The sequence below is a fragment of the Trachypithecus francoisi genome, unplaced genomic scaffold (genome assembly GCF_009764315.1).
Source record: "Trachypithecus francoisi isolate TF-2019V2 unplaced genomic scaffold, Tfra_2.0 Lachesis_group8, whole genome shotgun sequence".
Lineage (NCBI taxonomy): Eukaryota > Metazoa > Chordata > Mammalia > Primates > Cercopithecidae > Trachypithecus > Trachypithecus francoisi.
The window spans coordinates 47,545,284-47,565,567 of NW_022681473.1; the positions used below are offsets into that span (position 1 = coordinate 47,545,284).

Genomic DNA, 20,284 nt, shown 5'->3' on the forward strand with positions numbered 1-20,284 from the left:
ACTTAGACACTGGCCCTCTCAGAACTCCAGTCCAAGGTGTCTGATGTCACCTGGTACAGGCATCCTGGGCACAGTTGGCTCCTCCTCCCTCAGAGGCTCAGCCTCATTTGTATGACATCCCCAGAACCATGAACCATGTGCCAAGCATCATGTTAGGTGTAGTGAACAGGGCAGAGTCCCTGTCCTCGTGGAGCTTATGTGCTTGTTCACAGGGCCAACAAGCCACAAATTGCAATGTGGGTACTTACCTCACATGTCATCCTCCCTCATTGTCATCCCACAAAGGACTTGAATTTAGGAAATATTCAGGCCCTTGTTGCCTAGAGCTAACCTCAGCTCTTGGCCCTGCCCTGGCAGGCACAGCCTGGCCACCTCGTCCCTGCCACTCACACCCTTCATCTTCAAGGTCTTTCTCACATCTTAGCCAGATTTCGGTGTCCTCACCTACATTGGTCCCTGGTTCCTGGATTCTCCCTAGCAATCCTTACCCAGCCGACCCAGGCCCAGCCCCAGGAGTCAGGCTTCCCACCCGGGTACTAACCTATCTTATGGGGCCCTCAGAGACGACAGGAAATAGGAAAGGGCAGGGTCACAGGAAACAACCCGCATCCTGTAGCCACCAGAGAGCTGTAATTAAACTCAGTCTTCTTGTCTTCAGTCTGCACTCCCACTTCAGATGTGGCCTCTCAGATAAATGAGTTATGAGGATGAGACAACCCCTGATGCAGAGTCAAAGCCATTTTCTAAAGGATTCCTTAAATCCTGTCCAAATGATTAGCCTTCAGGGGCTAATCAATCAGGCACTCTTAATCATTTTCATGCCATGAACCCCTTTGATAATCCAGTGAACCTATGTGGACACCTTCTCAGGATAATGCTTTTAAAAACACAAAATAAAGGATAAGGTTACAAAGGAAATCACTTATATCACAATATCATTTTATGAAAATATTTTATAAAATGTGTAAGTTAGTAATATTCATGCTTCTTTAATAACTCATTAAATAAAAGATCTAGCAGTGGGCCTTATCCCTGCCAAAATTTTGAAGTAATGATGAACACAAATGATATCTTGAGACAGCAACAACTATAAGTGGTTGGAAAATATCTGTGATGTCTATTGGTGACAGTCAGAAACACTGCAAATACTCTTGTGGTTTGTAGACTATAATAATAATTGAAAGGGATGCTGAATTTCAGTTGGATTGAGGTTTCTGTAAATAACAATGAGTTTTTATTTTCCCCCATCCAAGTTCATGGACCCCTGTCTACAAGAATTCTCTAGAAAATGGTTGAGCTCTGTAGAAGCAGGACAGCACTGAAATGAAGATTGGCTGCCTACTGGTCTGCGGCCCACCCCCACTTCTTGAAGAGGGCATTCCAAACAGGAGCCCTCGAAGTATCCCTGGTACATGGGCCTCAGTCCCCCACCCCCAACTCCTGTCACCTTAGAGGGATGCCATTTTAATTCCTTGTTGCTGTAAGGAGCAGTGTGAGAAACCTCCCCAGGTTGCCTGGTCCACTCACTTATGACCCTTCGCCAAGGAAAAGGAGGGATGACTACCCTGGAAACCAGCACGGGAGGATGCCTGCCGGGAACTGAAGTGTTTGGAGAAGGGTCATCTCCCTCACTAAAACACAGGGATTCCTGAACTCTGCCAGGAGACTGCTCCACCGGCTCATTGTGGGGCCCCCGCAAGTCATCCACTCACCTCAGTTTCCCTACCTACAAAAAAATGACTCCATTACCTTCCAACTCAAACGGTATTTGACTGTGATTCTAAATCTTAGGGCCTGAAGAATGGGCAAAGAAGAAGTAAAAGACCCAGGAAATCCACATCAGAGAAGAAGCATGCCCACACCATCCCCCCTCACTCCATCTTGGGGCCTTCATGTCTCTTTCCAAAGGGCAGGAGTTGGGACTTATTGCTGTTATAAACAATTCTCCCCAGCCTGCTGGCTCAAGGGGCTCCCCAGAGCTGACCGCTGGGGCTGGGGCACTTGAGCTGAGGCTCAGTTGCTTTGGGAGACCTAGCTGCAGGTGAGTGGAATTTATAGTCCATCTATAGTTATAGAAAGAGGGAGACAAATGTGGGCCAGGATTAGAAAGTAGACCTGAGTCACCTGATCCAGAGACCAAAGAAGTTTGCCAAAGGGAGAAAACAAAACTGCCGCCTCTCCCACAAACACAGAGGACCCTGGGAAGATGGGCAATGGAATGGTCAAGACTCAAAGGATAGAGGCCGGGCTCAGTGGCTCATGCCTAATCCCAGCACTTTGGGAGGCTGACACAGAAGGATCACTTGAGTTCAAGACCAGCCTGGGCAACATAGTGAGACTCTGTCTCTACCAAAAATACTGAAAGTCAACCAGGCCTGGTGGCACACACCTATAGTCCTGGCTACTCAGGTAACTGAGGCAGGAGGATCACTTGAGCCCAGGAAATTGAGGCTGCAGTGAGCTATGATTATGCCACTGCACTCCAGCCTGTGTCACAGAGCAAGATCCCAACTCAAAAAAAAAAAAAAAAAAGGAAAAAAAAGGGCTCAAAAGATAAGAGTTCAGGGCTCTGCTTCTCAACCAAACCTTCCTTGCAACTTCCACCAGGTGGCCTAGTTTTTGTCTTGCTTGCATTCCTGAGGCTCTGCTCAGGGTATGGAGAGGGGCCTCTGACACGGTTGAGGGCCTTCGCAGGTCAGTCAGGGAAAAGAGAACTCCATACTTCTAAACGTTCATCTTTCTACTTTTACCTGCCAGAAGGGAGAGCTCAGCTCTCTCCTGAAAGAGCCCTGGTGGCCACCTCTCCTAAAAAAAAAAAAAAAAAAAGAGTGGGCTACAGACCCCCAAGAGATTAAAAAGAATAGTAGGGATTTATGAACTTGCACACCTCAGACACATACCAGGAACCTGTTTGTTCCCTTCTGAACAACTCCAGAGACCCCTCCTGTAACCTACAGAGCTCCCTGCCAGCTTCAAATCCAGACAGACATGAGCTCCTGCCCAATGAACCCCCCTCCCCAGACCCCCCTTACCTGGCCTCCCATCACTGTAACGGTGTCTCCCACAGCAAGGGTCACCTCCTGGTGGCTGCTGCTGGAGGAAAAACAAGTCTGGCATGGATCGGGAGCTAGGATGGATTATGCCTCCCTGCAGTCCCCAGGCCTATCCCACCCTAAGTGCTAAAGCCCTGGGGTGGCTGATGCCAGAAATACAGATGGGAGCTGTGGGTGGGGCCGCCACAGCTCAGCCTACTCACCTGAGTTCCCCGGCTGGCTCTGGCTGCGGCTCTGCACTGCCCCACGGAACGGATGCTGCACCTGGGGAGGGGGATTATTCTCCACTCAAATTGTGCTTCTATTTGTTGGGGCCTCCCATCATCTGGTCGCACTGCTAGAAAGCCTCTCCCCCACTACTGGGCATTCCCCATTCTCCCTCCCTGCAGCCTTCTCAAATCCTTCCTCTCCCTTCCTGATGACCCTTCTCCAGCCAAGATCTCCCCCTTTCCTCTCACTCTTTGGCCCCTAGCACTCTCTAGTTCCCCATCTCAGGTCTCTTCCACCCAGCCTCGCTTGAGACTCTCCCCTCACGGTCATAGGCCTGCCTCTGTTGGCTTCGGGGTCCCTCTTACCCTGACTGCTCCTCCTGGGGGTCCCTCTGCTGTCCCTCAAACCTCTCTTTCCTCCCTCTCTCCAACCTGCCCCGGCCAGTTCCTCATTCCTTTAACGTTTCTCATTCCTCGAGCCCCCAACCTCCCTGAGCCCACAACCCTCTCACCGAGACGCTGCACCTGCAGGGACTCGGCTGCCGGCTCACCCCAGGGCAGCCAGACACAAAGCAGCCAGCAGAGCACAGACGCCAGGACTCCCATAGGGACGCGAGGGGATTGGGGGACTTGAGCGCAGGGCCAGCCTCCCGAAGTGCTTCCCCGGGCCAAGGCAGGGTCACACCTCCACTCTGCAGCTGAGGTCCCTCTTGCTCTCATGCCCCAGAGCTCCCTCAGCCCCTCCTCCCAGGCTCTCAGCTCCTCCCCGAACTATAGCGTGACAGGAGTGCCCAGCTTATTACCATAATTTAGGCTCCTGTCCATAGCCCAGCCTCTGCTATGGCCTGTGGCGTATTTTCCCAACACGCCCCACCTCAACTTCCACCTGGGTCTCCACATCCCTATCCTATGACCAGTTTTGAGCACCTCTAAGGAATGAATCATGCCTTAGTCCTCTGAATGCCCAGCACCATCTCCTGCCCTAGCTCAGGAAATGACAACTGAACAATAAATGTGTTTCATATTCCTTTGTTGTTGCCACCATCAAGGCCAAACTTTGACAAAACAACTTTATATGTGTGAACAAGGTCCACTGTCTGCCCAGGAGGAATTTTAAAATGGTGAAAACATGGGACTGAGCACCTGGGGAACCTGTACATCGTTCACTTCATCAGCACTTAGGGAACACCAACTAAATGCCAGGTCTTACATAGGATGATAATGGTAGTGGTGGTGGTGGTGGTATTGGCCCCAGTAGACTCCTAGGCAAGGGCATAGATTTGAGATGCATTCATTCATTCATTCACTCAACAAATTTGTTTGGCATTGATTCCATGTCATGCATTATTCTAGGCATATAGTGGTAAAGAAAGCACACATAGCTATCTTCACACAGGAGGAACCTAGGGATAGGAAGATGAAGAGGAAAGAGCTAAGGATGGAGCCTTAAGGAAAACTGGTTAAGGAACAGGCAAAAGCTGATTGTCTCCAAGGAAGCTTGAAAACAAAAATTCATGGAAAGGAGAACCAGGTCTCAATGCTATTCTCAAAATAAAGCGGGGGGCATTTTAAGGTGGAGGGATCTGTGGGGGCGATGGCCAATGTAAAATAAGGATTGGGGTGGCAGGTGAACAGCATTCTCCTGGGTAAGGACATTCACTCACCTCTGCCAGGATTCTAAATACAAAGTAAACAGCCATATGACATTCTTTTTCAATGTAGAGAATCAATGAAGTAAGTCAGAGGGCAATGCATTTTGTGTGGCCTTTTCTGGACCATTCAAAAATCCCAAAAGTCTTTCCCTTTTATCACTGACTTAGTAGTTAATACTAAGGTGAGAAAACAGATCATATTTTAAGGTTCTTCTTCAAGAGGGATTTACATTTTAAACTAGGCAATAATTTAGCCCAAACAAAAATAGTGTGCTTGTAAAACTTCAGCTGTTGGGGAAAGGGATGCAGAGGGGTGTTTAGGTGCCCCAAAGTTACAATTGTAAGTGGTTACCTGATGTAAGCTGCTGTCCATCTCCCTGCCCCTGCGCTTGACAGGGTGCAAAGGGCGCAGGTGCCTCCCTGGGTTAAGTTCAGGCACAAGCCCCATACTTAACAGCCCCTGATTTACACGTTTTTATCACCCCTCTCCTAGCTCCTCTTTCCTTTCATTCCTTTCCAGGCCTGGTTCATCATTGTCTTTGCACCCAGCACCAGACCTAGGAGTTAAGCAAATGTTGACCAAATTGAATTAAATGAACCAGAGGGTCTGGGCCCTGGGTGAAGGTCAGCCATAGATCAAAATGTCACTGCCAGGCTCCGCCAGGCTTCGATGGATATGGGAGTGTGTTGGGTTTGGGTTTTGTTTTGTCTTGTTTTGTTGGGGGTGGAGGTGTTAGGGAAGGTGGGAGGGGAAATCGATTGAGAGGACCATTCCCACACCCACTGGTTCAGACCCCTGCGGCCCACAGTAAAAGCCGGCCCTGCCCCCAAGGAATTCACAGAACAAGGATTGATTTCTCCCTGGTGGAAAAGTGCAGGAGGAAGCTAGGACGGAAGGTATGCTGAAGGTGAAGGCGTAGCAAGGGCTGACAGTCCAGGAGGGCCATGAGCCCTCCTGAGTATCCAGAGAAAACGGACTAGATTGCCCCGCGGCCTGCCCACCTGTGTGAATAGTTTCCAGATCCCTCTATTCCGGTCCTCACAAAAAGTCTCAAACCTCCTCCCTACATCTCCACGATCTTCTTCCTCAACCTATGTGATCAGGTACCACGTCAAGAGAAATACCAGCTTGAAGCCCAGCTACTGCCACCACAGGCCCATAGGCACACTGGGGCCCATTTGCTCCCAGGCTTCAGTGGGAGGCGACGATTGAGCACCGGCAACTCTAGCCTCAGCGGCCCCGCCCCACAGCTGCCCGGCCTCGCCCCTCCGCGCTCTGGCCCCGTCCCCAGCTCCGAGGGCGGCTGGCCGGGTCGCGGTCGCGGTTCCTTCCAGCTCCTGGCAGCCGGGCACCCGAAGGAACGGGTCGTTCAACGACACAGCTGGACCTGGCCCAGCCATGGACCGAAAAGTGGCCCGAGAATTCCGGCATAAGGTCAGAGCTGCGAGGCGCCCCAGGCTTCTGGGACTCCGGAGTCCTGGGCGCGGTGGGTAAGGGGTGGACACCCCGGCACTGCCCCTCCCTTTTCCGACCCCACCTGATGGCTCTGGGTGGGCTAGGACACCCGAGGGTCGTTTGACTGGCAGCAGGGATCCCCAGTAAAGTGAGGGAGGGAACACTGGGACTCCGGGCTCAGGGACTGCTAAACAGATCGATCTTCTGCCAAGCTTTCTCCCTCTGCCTTCCAGGGGTGGGGAAGTCTCTGGGGTTTGAATTCCTTCCAGTCTTGGCCGCTTCTCTGAGGTGCCCCCTTTGTGGGCAAGTCCCTCTCCTTCCTAGTGCCCCCAGCTCAGGGCTGATGAGGCATGTGGAGAGAGTCTGGGGCAGTATCTGAGAGGTGAGTGTTGGGAGAAGGGAACTAGACGTCTCTCTCTCTGCCTTTTGACCTCAGGACTTGAGTTAGAAGCATTTCAGCCCTGCCTGTCTAAGGGCGTTTCTTAGGGCCTAAGAAGTAGCTGAGGAGCTGGTGCTGACCGGGGTGCCTGGGGAGGAAGGGAGGAGGTACAGGGGGCGTTGGAGCTGGGCTCTGGCCAGCCAGATCCTTCAGGCAGAACCGGGTCCACCCTGGCGTGTCCCAGTGAGGGGCCTCACTGGTGGTCTGGGATTCGAAAGGACCATCACTGGAAGCGGCTGGATTTTACACAGGGCATTTCCAGAACAATTCACAAAGCTATGCAGAATCTGCTGAGACCCTGAGACCACAAAGGGTCATCAAAGACATCCAGCTGACCTCTTCACCAGGCCTTAGGATGCCTCTGAGTCGGGATGAAGCCGCCGAGGGTTGGGGGGGTGGGGAAGCCGCCGAGGGTTGGGGGGGTGGGGAAGCCGCCGAGGGTTGGGGGGGTGGGGGTGGAATCTGGATCTCCCCACAGGCCCTGCCTGAGGGGCAGGTAACTATTAACAACTGTGTGACCCAAGGCTCTCCCAAAGACCCCAGGGGATGCAGTGTCTTTAGACCAAGCCAAACCTCTTCCTGATCTGAGGACTGAGCTCAGGTAGGGGAGGTCAGCGTCCTTAACCCCTTCCTTCCCATAGAGAGGCCCATAGGATCCCAAGGAGCCAGCCAGTGTAGGGGCCGCAGGGGCTTGGGGCCAAGGGCCCGGGGTCAATTATTCATTTAATAAGCATGTTTTGAGCATCCTCTCAGCTATACCCAGTCTGTGCCCTCAAATTGCTGGTGGTGTAGGTGGGAAGCAGACCCTACCCTGGTAATTACCCATGTCTGGGTGCTGCCTCTTGAGGCCAAGCTTTTGTAGGGGCACAAAGGGACAGCTCAAACTGGCAGAAGGCTCCTGAAAACAAGGTCTTGGGCATCCCTGGTCCTGCTCCCAGGGGTGGGCGATAGCTGGAAGTTCAGTAGGAATTTAGGGGCTGGCGAATGCCAAGGGGAGCTTGAGACAGCATTCGCCGGTACATCCTGTTGCAAAGAGACATGTCGGAAGAAATTTCAGCCGCTAAGGACATTTTGTGAGTGTAGATTTCAGGCAACCCAGTTTGAAGGAGCTCAGCCTTCCGTCCCCCACCCCAAGACTCAGGGTTGAATTTCACTTTCCTGCCCCTGGCCTGAAATAATGTCAGGTCTTCTGCCTTCACTCTGTGGGGTACCTACTCTGTCTCTTTTGCAAGAATCATCTTCTGGGTCCCTGGTGTCTGATGCAGACCCTGGGTTTGCCCTGTTCCTCTTCCCCAGGTCCCACAGGCTTCAAAGGGCCTCAGACCTCCATGTTTCCTCTGCCCTACTCTTCCTCATCACAAGAGTCATTACTTATTAATGTCCCTGTGTGCCGGCAGGGCAGGCGCCATGTGCTAGGCAAGGCCCAGGCTGGACTTTGTGCCCTGTTGCCTTGGAGACAGCCACAGCCTTCCCCTCCCAGGATGGGGATCATCCAGGAAATGGGAGAGAGGATGAAGCAGCAGGGGATAGAGAGGAGGCACTCAGATATGCTGGGAGAAATTTACAGCTTGCTGTTGTTTGCTTTGTAGGGGTACCTTCCTTAGTGTTTTGGAGGAAATGGTTTATGATCTAAATCCTTGGTTGTTGGAGGTAATATTTAAGGTAGTGTGTTATAATGGAAAATGCTATGTGACCTTGAGCAACTCACTTAATCTCTCTGCGCCTCAGTGCTCTTGTGAAAAGAGATAACAATATTTAACTAATAAGGTTATCATGAATGTTGAATGAGATCTACATGTGTGTGGGGAGCTTAAATAGACCCTGACACTTAGGGAGCCCTCAACAAATGTCCACTGTTGTTTATTATCTGGAGTTAGCAGAACTGGGACCATATCTTAGCCCTGTTACTGTCAGGAAGACCTTGGCCGAGCCACCCACTCTCCCTGAGTTTTAGTTTCTTCAGCTGTGAGATGGAGTTTGTACCTCACAAGACAGACAAGACTAACTAGCAATTAAAGTACTGGCTGCTCTGGGCCCACAGTAACCACACTGTTTCCAACTGATACCTGCAGAGTGTCCAGTGTGAGCCAACAGACTCCAGGCATCGACTCCTTTGGGTTTGTGAAGTTACCCCAAGGTCGCCAGGAGCACTTGCATGCCCTTCCAGTAACTAGTAGCAACCTTGGGCCAGGATTTGGGGGAGCAGGGCTTGGTCAGAGACTGTTTTCTCCCTCAGAGAAGCAGCTTTCAAAAGGAGACTGCTCCTCTGTTCGCAGCACCAGCACATGGCAGGAGCTTGGTTACTCATTTGCTTAAAAGTATTTATTGCCTCTTCAGCAGTCACGCATTTATGAACATAGCTGTGTACTCTGCCTGAGGCCAGGCATTGGATGACCTGGTGGGATGAATAAGAAGATCAGAAACAGCTACTACTCTCTAGGAATTTGCTAATCATTCATTCATTCACATAGGCAATAAATATTGACTGAGTTCTCAGTGTATGCCAGGCAGTACTCTAAGCATCGAAAAACAAAATAATGCCCTTGCTCTCTTAGACAGTACATTCTAGTGGGGAAGACAGACAGTTAAAAGGAAATCGACAAAAGTATCGTGTAATGCCAGGTAGTGATAAATTATATGAAGAAATAAACTAAGATGGGGAGAGAGATAGTAAGTATCAAGGTGGGCAGTCAGGAAGGCCTCTCTGAAGAGGTGACGTCTGAGCAGAGACCTGGAATAAGTGAGGAGAGGAGCCACAGGGATACGTATAGGGGAGCATTCCCCAAAGTGGAAGCAGCAAGTGCGAAGGCCCTGAGGCCAGCACATGCCTGCCTGTATGGAACAGCAAGTAGGACAGCATGTCCCAGAGGAATCGTGAGTGGAGAATGGTGAGAAATGGGTCAGAGGGGTGATAGGGGCCTGATAGGCCGTGGTTAGGTTGGGATTTTCTTATAGTGTGAATGATTTACATTTAAAAGGAATTGTTCTGGCTGCTCTGTAGAGAATCCACTGAGGGGCCCAAGACTAGAAGAGGGACCTCAGTCAGGAGGCTCCTGCAGGACCCCAGGCCAGAGGCAGGGGCTCGGACTCGGGTGAGAATGGGTCAGATTCAGGATACATGTTTTTGCTGATGGACTGGCTGTGAGTGTAGAAAGAGAGGCATCAAGGGTGAATTCACATTTAGGGGAGAAGCAGCAGGTTGGTGGAGACAGAGCAGGAGGTGGTGGAAACCTAACATTCCACTTTGAATGCTGTAAGCTTGAGACACCTGCTAGAGGTGACTGAGAAGGCTGTAGGTCTGGCCTGGAGATAAACATCAGCAGGTCCTTGGGGGTGTAAGTGGTATTTAAACCCCTGAGATGGATGAGTTCACTTAGAGAGACGGTGCAGATGGAGAGGAGACCCAGGACAGAGCCTGGGGCACCACAACTTTTGGAGGAGAAGGAGCAGCAAGTGAGGAAGGAGAACAAGGAGAAGCAGGGTGTGATTGCTGTGCCAGGCACTGGGCAAAATACTACAAACTAGCTGACTTGTCAAGAGCCTCTGAAAAGATGAAGGGCACTGTTTATGGCCTTGATGGTGGTGATGCTTTCATACGTGCATGTCTATCCCCAAACTCATCAGGTTGTTTACACTAAATATATACAGTATTTTACATGTCAGGCATACCTCAATAAAGCGGTTCCAGAAAAAGAAAAGAAGTCAGGTGCAGTGGCTCACACCTATAATCCCAGCATTTTGGGAGGCTGAGGTGGGAGGATTACTTGAACCCAGGAGTTTGAGACCAGCCTGAGTAACATAGCCATACCCCATCTCTACAAAAAATACAAAAATTGACTAGGTGTGGTGTTGTGCACCTGTAGTCCCAGCTACACACCACTGTACTCCAGCTTGGGTGACAGAGTGAGACCTGGTCTCAAAAAAAAAAAAAAAAAAGAAAAAAGAAAAGAAAGAGAGAGAAAGAAAGAAAGAGAAGAGAAGAGAAAAAAGAAAAGAGAAGAAAAGATGGATAATAAGAAAACAAGAGTTAAATAAAGCCTGGTACCACTGGGATGCACACTCTGAAGGCCTGGGAAGAAGTGTGGCTGGATCTATTCATCCCACTAACATCTACAGAGGGCCACTAGCTACCCACTGCTGTGGATATGGAATTTATATCCACTTATTCTCACTTAGTTTTATGTAACAAACACAGGACTACTACTTGCCAGGCACTGTTCTAAACTCTTCATAATTATTAACTCATTAAATTAATACTAAAAAACAATTATTAATCTCTCTTAGTGATTAAATCCCATTTTAAAAAGAGATGTTTGTGCCCATTTTACAGATAAGGAAACTGAGGCACAGAGCGGTGCAGACCCAGTTGGGGAAGGGGTTCTTTGGCTCCCCACCACACTCACAACCCAGGCCTGCGTTTGGGCCGTATACAGGCTTGTGGGGAGACAGGGGGGTAAAAGGAGAAAGTTCAGCACAGCTTGGTGAGTCCCATGGGGACAAAGAGTTGTTTGTGTGCACAGAGAAAGATGTGGCCAGCTTTGTGGGGGAGCCTAAAGAAAGACTTGACCAAGAAGAGGTGACATTTGAAGTGAGTCTTAAAGGTAGAGGAGGAGTCCACAGAAGAGAAATACTGCTAGTGCCCCACTGTTAATGGTTAACCAGGGTAGCAGCAGGGAGCAGGTGGCTCCTCCAAGGGGGAAGCCAAGAAATCTTTATGAAGAGTTTCTGCAGAAAAGGGCACGATTAAATGACCCAACAAGTTGCACCCTGGGGCCAGATGCAGGAGGCCAGCACCCCTGAAGGGGCCAGGAGAGGGAAGGTTACCAGAACAGGTGAGAACCAGGACTGCCAGAGAGGCCCAGACAGGAAGTGCAGCCTTGGGCAGAGGAACCTGCCTAACTGTGGCCCAGCAGCCAGCCCCCAGGGACTAGCAGCCTCAGTTCCTGTCTCCCCATTCCTCTCATCTCCTGCTTGTGCCTCCTGATGGCTGAACAAAGCAGGAAACCAGAGGGGAGGGGAGCCCAGACAGAGCCCCCTGGACAAAGGGCAAGGTAGAGGTGGCTGGAGGCATGAAAGGAAAAGATCTAGCACACATTTTGGAGACCTTGAAATGTCCCAGGCATTGTTATACATACTTTATGTTTACTCACTCATTTAATCCCCACCACAGCCCAAGGAGACTTCATCAAGTGGAACAACATGCATTATTTAATTTGTTCTGACTCTCTTTCTCCCTGTTTGGCTGGGTGCATACCTGAAGTTGAATTTGCCCGAGTTAAATGTCCCATGGTTCCCCTCTGCAGCTATCCTGAAGCGTCAGTCCATATGGGGGAATACTGGGGGATGAGCTGGAGGGCACCACATGGCCAAACCCAGCTTTTGCCTCCAATATCCTAGACAAGCGGCCTGAAGATTGTGAGGGTGGAGAAGCTCCCTGTCCCCTCCTCCTATACAGACCGATAGCACAGTGCCAGAGGAACATCAGTCTTCGAATGCTCATCTAGGCAGGGCCTGCGGCGGGGGTAGGGGGAGCAGGGATGATAATAGAGATCCCCAACAACTATTTGTAGATGGTGAGCTCCTTTAGAGCTTCTGTGCTCAATATCAGGAGGGATCCGAGAAAAGGAAAGGCTTTCTAAATCTAGTCGGAGAAAGAAGACTGATGTCTTTCCCATAGTAGGTGGTCAATAAATGTGTAATGGACAAGTGCAAAACAAAGGAGTTATATTTGGTAAATGGATACCATGTGGTAGTTTGAAAAACAGCAGAGGTTTTGGAGCCAGCCGGCGTAGGTTGGAGTCTCAGTTCTGTCACTTCTCTGAGCCTCTGTTTCCTCATCTGTAAAATGGGGATGATAACGTTCACCTCAGAGGGTTGTTAGGAGATTAAAGATAATACAAGTAAAGTTCCTCAGGCAGTGGACAGTCAGTAGGGAGAGGCTGGCTGGGATAAGTGAGCCAGACAGGAAGAGCCTTAGGCTGGGAGGCAGGTGGGGAAGCTCTGGACTCTAGAAGAGGGGACTTGGGCCTCATCTGAAATGAAGGCAGGGTTCACATGAGAGGAGGGAAGCCATCCATTGTGGATAGATGGAATCGCTAGGACATACATTTTTGTGATGAATTGGAAGTGAACTAAGGGGAGGCAGACCCAGAACATATGTGCTGAGGACCAATGGAAAGGTGGTAACCCAGGCCTGGGCCAACAGGTCAGAAAAAAGGCTCTAGACTAGAGCAAATAGAGTTCACGTTTCATCAACAGACGCCACTGGGCACCGTGCGCCTGTGTGCATGACATGGTTCTGGGTTCCACAGGGAAATGAAGAACATGTTTGGAAGGAAGGAAGAAAGGAGTGTGGGAGACCTACTGCGTGCCTGGCGCTTTGTGTGTACCTGAGTGCAGGGTACTGGGAGAATGGTACAAAGCACCCTAGAGCAGGGGCTCCCCAAAGCTGACCCTCGGGTTGGTGTAATTTTTTAATATTGGAAAAGTAATTTGATTTGGACCACAGGGAAGATTACAAAGAAAAAGTAATTTAAGTAATGGTGGTATTGTTACTGCACGTTCAGGCTTTAGAGAAACTTCCATCTTTCTCAGTTTTCTTTCTTGGTGCCTTTTAATGCCTGAAGAGTGAGGTGTGAATGTGTGGTTTCATTCAGGTGTGGTCAGAGAACAAAGCAGTGCTGTTCTCTCTGAGTCTCTCTAAGATATTTCTGGGTGGAGAATGATCCCTCCCTTTGCAGGATCTCCTGTGTAACTAGTTTTCAAGTTTTTGATGATTTATCACTTAGATTCATATGTAAAGAGCATTCTACACAAACCAGATCTATTTTCCCTGTTAGCTATTATGGTCTATAGAGAATTGTTCAAATGGACAAGTGAGACATGGTGGTAGATGGAATGTTCTGAGTGAGGACAAGAAGATTTCAGTGTATCAGGGGAAGGATCTGTTCCACTGCAGCTGAGTCCCACTTGGGATGTAGTGGAGGTGACCCTGGAGAAGTGAGCAAGGGCAGAACTGAGGACAGGGTTTGACTGACCTAACCAATGACAGTGGGTAGACATGAGGCTGAAGAGCTGAGCTCTGCAGCTGTCTCGGGAGACAGGTAGGATGAGACCTCTGGGAGCAGTCGTCAGTGCTGGAGGGCTGCTGACAAGGGCCAGGAGCCTGGGACCTGCAGAGACACGCTCCTTTCCACCAAGACCGTCTCCAAGTGATCTGTACTTGCCCCAAGGAAGGGAGAAAAACAGAACCCTAGACCCTAACATTGCAAGTTACCTTACTCTTCTACCTCAATTTTCCACCTAATGCACAATAAACATGGTCTAAGGAGGACAGTTCCTCACTACTGAAATCTAATGCTACAGTAGGATACATTTCTGCAAAGAGGGATAAGAGAGAACTTCAGTCCTAAGGCCTCAGTCAGTAACAGATTCCCTCTCCCATCTTCTTTCTTGTGTCATCACCCGGGGTTAGAATCGGGCTAGAAGTCTTTGGTCAGGGTGTCCTCACTCTAGCCAAAGCAGATGGGATTTTTATGCTCCCCTTAGAAAGTAGAACACTTGGGTTCAAAGAGTCATTCACAAGATGTCCCATTTTCTCACTCATTATAGACCAACCCAAAGGTATTTTCTTAACAGTACAGAGGAGAGAGATGGGGCTTAGAGATAGAAAAGGAGTTCTTGAAAGCAAAGGGTTTGAAATTTTGGTCTAAAGGGACCTTGGGAGTTATTTTCCCCTACCAGGCCTGAGTCACAATCAATGGTCATGGCATAGCAGAAAGAACATGGGCTTTGGAGTCAGACTTGGGTTCACATCCCAGCTCTGCTTATTAGCTGTGGGACACTGGGTGAGTTGATTTAATGTCTCTGATCCTCAGTTTCCTCAACTGCAACTTGATGTGATAATATTGGCCCCAGTGTGATAAACAAATGGAATAAAGCCCATGAAAAGCTCCTGGTGCCACCGCATGGGGAATTATGGGGGCAACATCATTTCCCTTCCCCTGCTGTTCCCATGGTTACCTCCCTCCCACCTGAACCATGTGGGCACACCAGGAGGCAGGCAGAGAAATTCATTCAATACTTCTTTATTGAGTGCTTACTATGTGTTAGGCACGAGGAATTTATAACAAAATAGACCTCATCTTTCTCCTCATGGGATTTTTCTATCCAGCAAAGGAGACAGAGAGAACAATTCACAGAGAAAACAAACCTTAAATTACAAATCGTCATCGATCTTTGATGGAATTGAAACATCTCTGGGGTGCAGGAGTGGGTTCTGTCCGGGTACGTGAGCAGGGAAGACCTCTCTGGAAAGGAGGCAGCCGGGCAGGGAAGTGGGGGAAGCAATCCAGGCAGAGGGAACAGCACATGCTAAGGCCCTGAGGCTGGAGAGTGTTGGGCCTGTGGAAAGAACTGAAAGGAGGCGTTTGTAGCCAGGAAGACTGGTAGGAAAGGAGATTGGGCTTTGATAAGTCAAGGTAAGGAGTTTGGATTTAGGTTTGGTTTGGAGTACAAGAAACTACTGAACAAGCAAGCGACATGATTTAATTTATAAAGATATTTCTGGCCCTTGCTGCTAGGAGTGTTCAGACTCCTCCATCACAGTCCAGTGTGGGCAGCCCAGGCCTGTCTCAGGGAGGCACCCCCACCCCACAGGCCTGAGCAGAGTGGGTGAGAGAATCCATGCTATGTAGAGAGATGGGCTTTCAGAGGTGGTGCATGCGAGAGGCCAGCCTCCCACCCTAAGATTTAGTACCACCCACTCAAGCAGATGCTTCCATCTCCTGTCAACTAGCTGGGAGCTCCATTTTTTTTTTTTTTTTTTGAGACAGAGTTTCGCTCTGTCACCCAGGCTGGAGTGCAGTGGCGCGATCTTGGCTCACTGCAACCTCTGCCTCCCGAGTTCAAGTGATTCTCCTGCCTCGGCCTCCCAAGTAGCTGGGATTAACAGGGGCACACCACCACGCCCAGCTAATTTTTGTATTTTAATAGAGACAGGGTTTCACCACGTTAGCCAGGCTGGTCTCAAACTCTTTACCTCAGGTGATCCACCTACCTCCGCCTTCCAAAGTGCTGGGATTATAGGCGTGAGCCACCGCGCCTAGCCCTAGCTGGGAACTCCTTGCACTGAGTTAGGGAGAAAGCAAGGGTGCCCTTTTGGAGCAGGTGGGCTGAATTTCTGTAGCAACTGAAACCCAAGCTGTGAGTCAAGCCTCCTAAGTTATTCTCACCTTTAATGAAATGCTCAGCCTGATTTTATAGGAAAGGAAGTACTGCCAGATCCAGGCCAGAAATTTGCATTCTGTTGCCCCTGTTCAGGCCAGAAATCCCAAGGGCTAGGCCCAGCATGTCCCCTCTGTGGTGGGACAGACAGACTGCCCTGGTCTTCCAGAACCCTTGGGATACTCACATAAAGAGGTAACGCTGCTCTGGCCCTCTTCTGAGGACCAGTCAGTGGAGAGCTTGCAACTTCCAGCAGCAGCCTCTCTATGAAGGGCTGAGGCCCTGGGCCCGGAGGCTGGAGGAGAGAGGGACCCAATGACCCCTCAAGCTTCCATCTTGCTCTGTTACCCATTCTTGGGCTGAAGAGAGACCCAAAGATACAGGGTAGAGATTCACACTGAGGTAACTCAGGGAGTGGAATTCAGGGCCTCCCACTGGAATCGAAGTGCTAATGACACAACTCCTGAACCCGACCTTAGAGTCCCAGCCATTGACGTCAACAAAGTTGAAATGATGTAACCTGACTCTCCCCCTGCAGGGCTTGTGCAGGGGCCTGGGGAGGGGGAAGGAGTGGCCAGGAAACTGACTAGTGGACAGAACTCAGGGCAACCCAGCTAAGGTTAGGACAAGACAGAGTGAAGGTCCCCTGGCATTGATGTTACAGAAGAATTCGGTGGCAAGGGGCTTCTGGCGGGTGGCATGTGCTATCTGAGCGAGTGGCCCAAATCCTTCCTGAAAGTATTTATCCGGCACTACAGCCACCATCAGGTAAGACAGTGGGCTTCTTCTGGCCACGGATGACACAGCCATGGGGGTGAGCAGCAGCACTGTCATGGCAGCATGTCGTGTCACATGGGGATTCACATATGTACATATGTGTGTGCATCCCCGTGTGTGCACATATTGCCCCACCCGAGGACAAGGGGTGCCTGGCCACATCTGGAGGGCAGCAGTACTCCTGTGGCCACGTTGGGGTGGTCTGCATAGGTCTGATGCATTGGGGTCAGAGGCTCAGCCTGGCCTGTGGTTTCTCTCCTCTCCTCACAACTCCAGCCCTGAAAAGATGCTGGGGAGGCCACTGGGGATGACTTCTCCTCCCTGGAGTCTGCTATGGAGGGTGCTGAGCCTGGAACTGTGATTCTCCTATTGGATTTTCCAGGTGGATTTTCTGATTGAAAATGATGCAGAGAAGGACTATCTCTATGATGTGCTGCGAATGTACCACCAGTAAGTGTGCTAAGTCCAGATCCTGTGGACCACTGGGGTTCGTCTGTCTTCAGGGAGCCCTGGGATGGGTTGTTCTGAGACAGAGGAGCTCAGAGGGTGGATGCTCACTGCTCCTGGAAATCCAATGGACATAGCATTCACTCATTTCAGCAACTACTTACACAAGTACTTTGTACTTGGCTTTGTGCTAGGGGCTGGGGTATACTTGTGAGCAAGACAGATTGGTCTCTGTTCTCAGGTTGCTTACAGTCTGATGGAGTAGGCTGTCTAGTAGCCAGACAGATTCAATAGAGTGTGATTGTTGGGACAGAACAAGAAATGCCAGCTGGCCACAGCCCTTGCATCAGATGTCTCTGATCACCCACTTGCTTTTTGATTCATTTTGTATACTTTATAAGCTCCTGCCACTGCTGGGCACTGTGCAGAATCTGGAAATGAATTAGATCCTCTTTCTTTCCTTGAGTAACTTGTGGTCTGGTGAGGGGAGATGAACATACACTACAAATACAAAGAACTCTAATGTAAGTTATATCAAATAACTGCTAAGTAGAGGTAAAAGCAGAAATGTGAAGAAAGGAGTTTTCCTTTCCAACTGAGAGGGAAGAGAAAGGACCAGGAAGGCTTGAGCAAGGCTTTGAAGGATAAGAAAGATTTGAGGCCAGGCACGGTGGCTCATTCCTATAATCCCAGAACTTTGGGAAGCTGAGGCAGGAGGATTGCTTGAGCCTAGGAGTTAGAGACCAGCCTGGGCAACATGGTGAAATCCCATCTCTACAAAAAAATACAAAAAATTAACTGGGTATGGTGGTGCGTGCCTGTAGTCCCAGCTACTTAGGAGGCTGAGGTGGGAAGATCACCTGAACCCAGGAGGTCAAGGCTGCAGTGAGCCATGATCGCATCACTGCATTCCAGCCTGGGCAAGACAGCAAGACCCTGTCTCAAAAAAATAATAAAAGAAAAAGATTTGGGTAGGTGGAATATCAGAGAAGGGCATTCCAGAATGAGGGATCAGCATTAGCCGAAGTGTGGAGGCATGAAAGCAAGGGTGTGACTGGGGATAAGTAATCTGGGGGAGTAGGACTTGGGAGGACACAGAGATCGTAAATAGCCACAAGTCTGGAGAAGCTCCACCGGACAGGTCATGGAGGGCCCTGAGCATGCCGAGAAGAGTGGACTTTGTCCTCTGGGCAGTAAGGAGCCATCGAAGGGTTTTAAGCCAGGGAGTGCCTTACACTGAGAAAAGACGAGATGACAGTGAGTACGTGGGCAGGCAGCTGGAGTGGAAGGTCTGAACAGCGTGAGGGAGGAGGCACGTGAACTGTGGTGAGGTGAAACTGATAGAGCTTAGCAGTAGATACAAGTGGAGATGATGAGTGTGTGAGGAGTCCTTAGCATCTCACACAGAGCTTTCCCCTCTGGAAAGATCCCAACATCAGAGATAGGCATGCTGAGTTTGAAATCCTGGCTTCATTTCATCTGCAAAATGGGTCAACAATCCCTAGCGGGCTGGTTTCCTGGGGGCATTTTTATGAGAGAACAAAGTCTTCTCAGGCACTGGCCCAGTGTGAAGGGCTCTGGGCTTTTCAGGAGTGGTCTCCTCCATTCCTAAGCCTGGGCCCAGTGGCTGAAATGGCTTCCTCTTGGAATCCCTGGGTCCCTGAGGTCATGGCCAGGGGTAAGGCTCCAGGCATTCCTGGCATCTCCACAGGACCATGGACGTGGCCGTGCTCGTGGGAGACCTGAAGCTGGTCATCAACGAACCCAGCCGCCTGCCTCTGTTTGATGCCATTCGGCCCCTGATCCCACTGAAGCACCAGGTGGAATATGATCAGCTGACCCCCCGGCGCTCCAGGTGCAGCGGAAGCCACCAGGCTGGAGGCAGGGGGTGGAGAGGTCACCCTGGGATGGACAGAGTTCCTCGCTAGTGGGCGGGGCAGTGCTGGCAGCCAGGCTGCACCATCACCGACCTCTCCTGTGTGGCAGGAAGCTGAAGGAGGTGCGTCTGGACCGTCTGCACCCCGAAGGCCTCGGCTTGAGCGTGCGCGGTGGCCTGGAGTTTGGCTGTGGGCTCTTCATCTCCCACCTCATCAAAGGTGGTCAGGCAGACAGTGTCGGGCTCCAGGTGAGCAAGCAGAGTCCAGAGGGAGGGGAAGCGAGGGCCTCAGACCTCCTGCCTCCCCCTCACTCATCCACTAGGCAGTGTGGCACAATGTGGTCACCCACTTTTCCGAGCCTTTGGGTGAGGAAGACGCTGGCGCATCCTGACAGGTGTTCTTAGACTCATAGAAATCAGGCTGCAGGCAATTGCCTGTTTTCTTGAGTGAAGCTGGGAACCTGGCTGCTGCCTCCTTCCAACTGCTGCCTCCTTCCAACTGCTGCCGCTGCACTTCCCCCTACCTCCCCTACTCCCCAAGAGAGGAACATAGTGACGCGGGCACATGAAGTTTTGGACATGTGGCCTTTTACCATCAGGGGGAAAGAAAGCCTGGTGCAGTGTGATGCCAAAGAGCACAGACTCTGAAGCAGGGTTAGCGGGTTCAATTCTGGCTTTTCTCTTCATTAGGCTGTGTGACTTGGTGGAATGACTTAACCCTGTACCTCAATTTCCTCATCTATAAAATGAGTTGCTGATAGTACTGTCTACCTTGTCAGGTTGTATGAATAAATGAATTAATAGTAGAAAGTGCTTATAGCAGGGCCTGGCACACAAATGCTGTGAGTCTGGTAAGTGAACAGACAGAGGGAGATTTAAGAAACGCCTGGAATGTGCCAAGTCACATTCTCACACGCAGTCCTTGCTATATGCATTGAATGGATCATCCCCATTTTACAGAATTATTAATAGAGGCTGAGAGACCAGTAAGTGGCAAAGCCAGGATTAGAAACTGGGTCTCCTGACGGCCAAGCCCAGAAATCTCTCTTCAGCAACCCAGGTGCCTCTCCCCACACCTCAGGGCCTGAGCAGAGATGGGCAGACCTCCAGGTCTCACTCCTACCTGAGCCCAGGGCCCAGGGCCCTGTTT

The 20,284-nt window shown here is 50.4% G+C and overlaps 2 protein-coding genes and 1 long non-coding RNA gene across 31 annotated transcripts in view; 1 reads left to right on the forward strand and 2 right to left on the reverse strand.

The window, feature by feature from the left end:
- Nucleotides 1-4,007, reverse strand: part of OTOG (otogelin) — a 102,534-nt gene extending 98,527 nt beyond the window's left edge. For 12 of the 19 annotated variants that reach the window (XR_004435619.1, XR_004435620.1, XM_033203828.1 and 9 more), the window contains exons 1-3: nt 3,775-4,007; nt 3,257-3,317; nt 3,033-3,090 (exon numbers count right to left, since the gene is read on the reverse strand). Coding sequence is in view for 12 of the 19 variants with exons in the window: in XM_033203828.1 (XP_033059719.1) it covers nt 3,033-3,090; nt 3,257-3,317; nt 3,775-3,982 (327 nt within the window). In the remaining 7 variants the exon portion in view is untranslated. Of the gene's footprint in view, nt 1-248; nt 746-3,032; nt 3,091-3,256; nt 3,318-3,774 lie in introns of those variants that run through there. The other 7 variants (XM_033203841.1, XM_033203839.1, XM_033203842.1 and 4 more) reach the window with 5 other exon arrangements.
- A 2,160-nt stretch (nt 4,008-6,167) lies between these two features.
- USH1C (USH1 protein network component harmonin) overlaps nt 6,168-20,284 on the forward strand; it is a 50,305-nt gene continuing 36,188 nt past the window's right edge. For 7 of the 11 annotated variants that reach the window (XM_033207992.1, XM_033207990.1, XM_033207994.1 and 4 more), the window contains exons 1-4: nt 6,171-6,349; nt 17,194-17,261; nt 18,970-19,113; nt 19,245-19,383. In XM_033207992.1, coding sequence (XP_033063883.1) covers nt 6,314-6,349; nt 17,194-17,261; nt 18,970-19,113; nt 19,245-19,383 — 387 coding nt within the window. In that variant the 5' untranslated portion in view covers nt 6,171-6,313. Of the gene's footprint in view, nt 6,350-6,645; nt 6,753-17,193; nt 17,262-18,969; nt 19,114-19,244; nt 19,384-20,284 lie in introns of those variants that run through there. The other 4 variants (XM_033208001.1, XM_033207998.1, XM_033207999.1 and 1 more) reach the window with 4 other exon arrangements.
- Nucleotides 15,142-19,322, reverse strand: LOC117081713. Its single transcript, XR_004436248.1, has 3 exons — nt 19,229-19,322; nt 16,222-16,329; nt 15,142-15,224 (listed from the first exon to the last, which is right to left on the reverse strand). It is a non-coding gene; the product is annotated as an uncharacterized LOC117081713 (long non-coding RNA).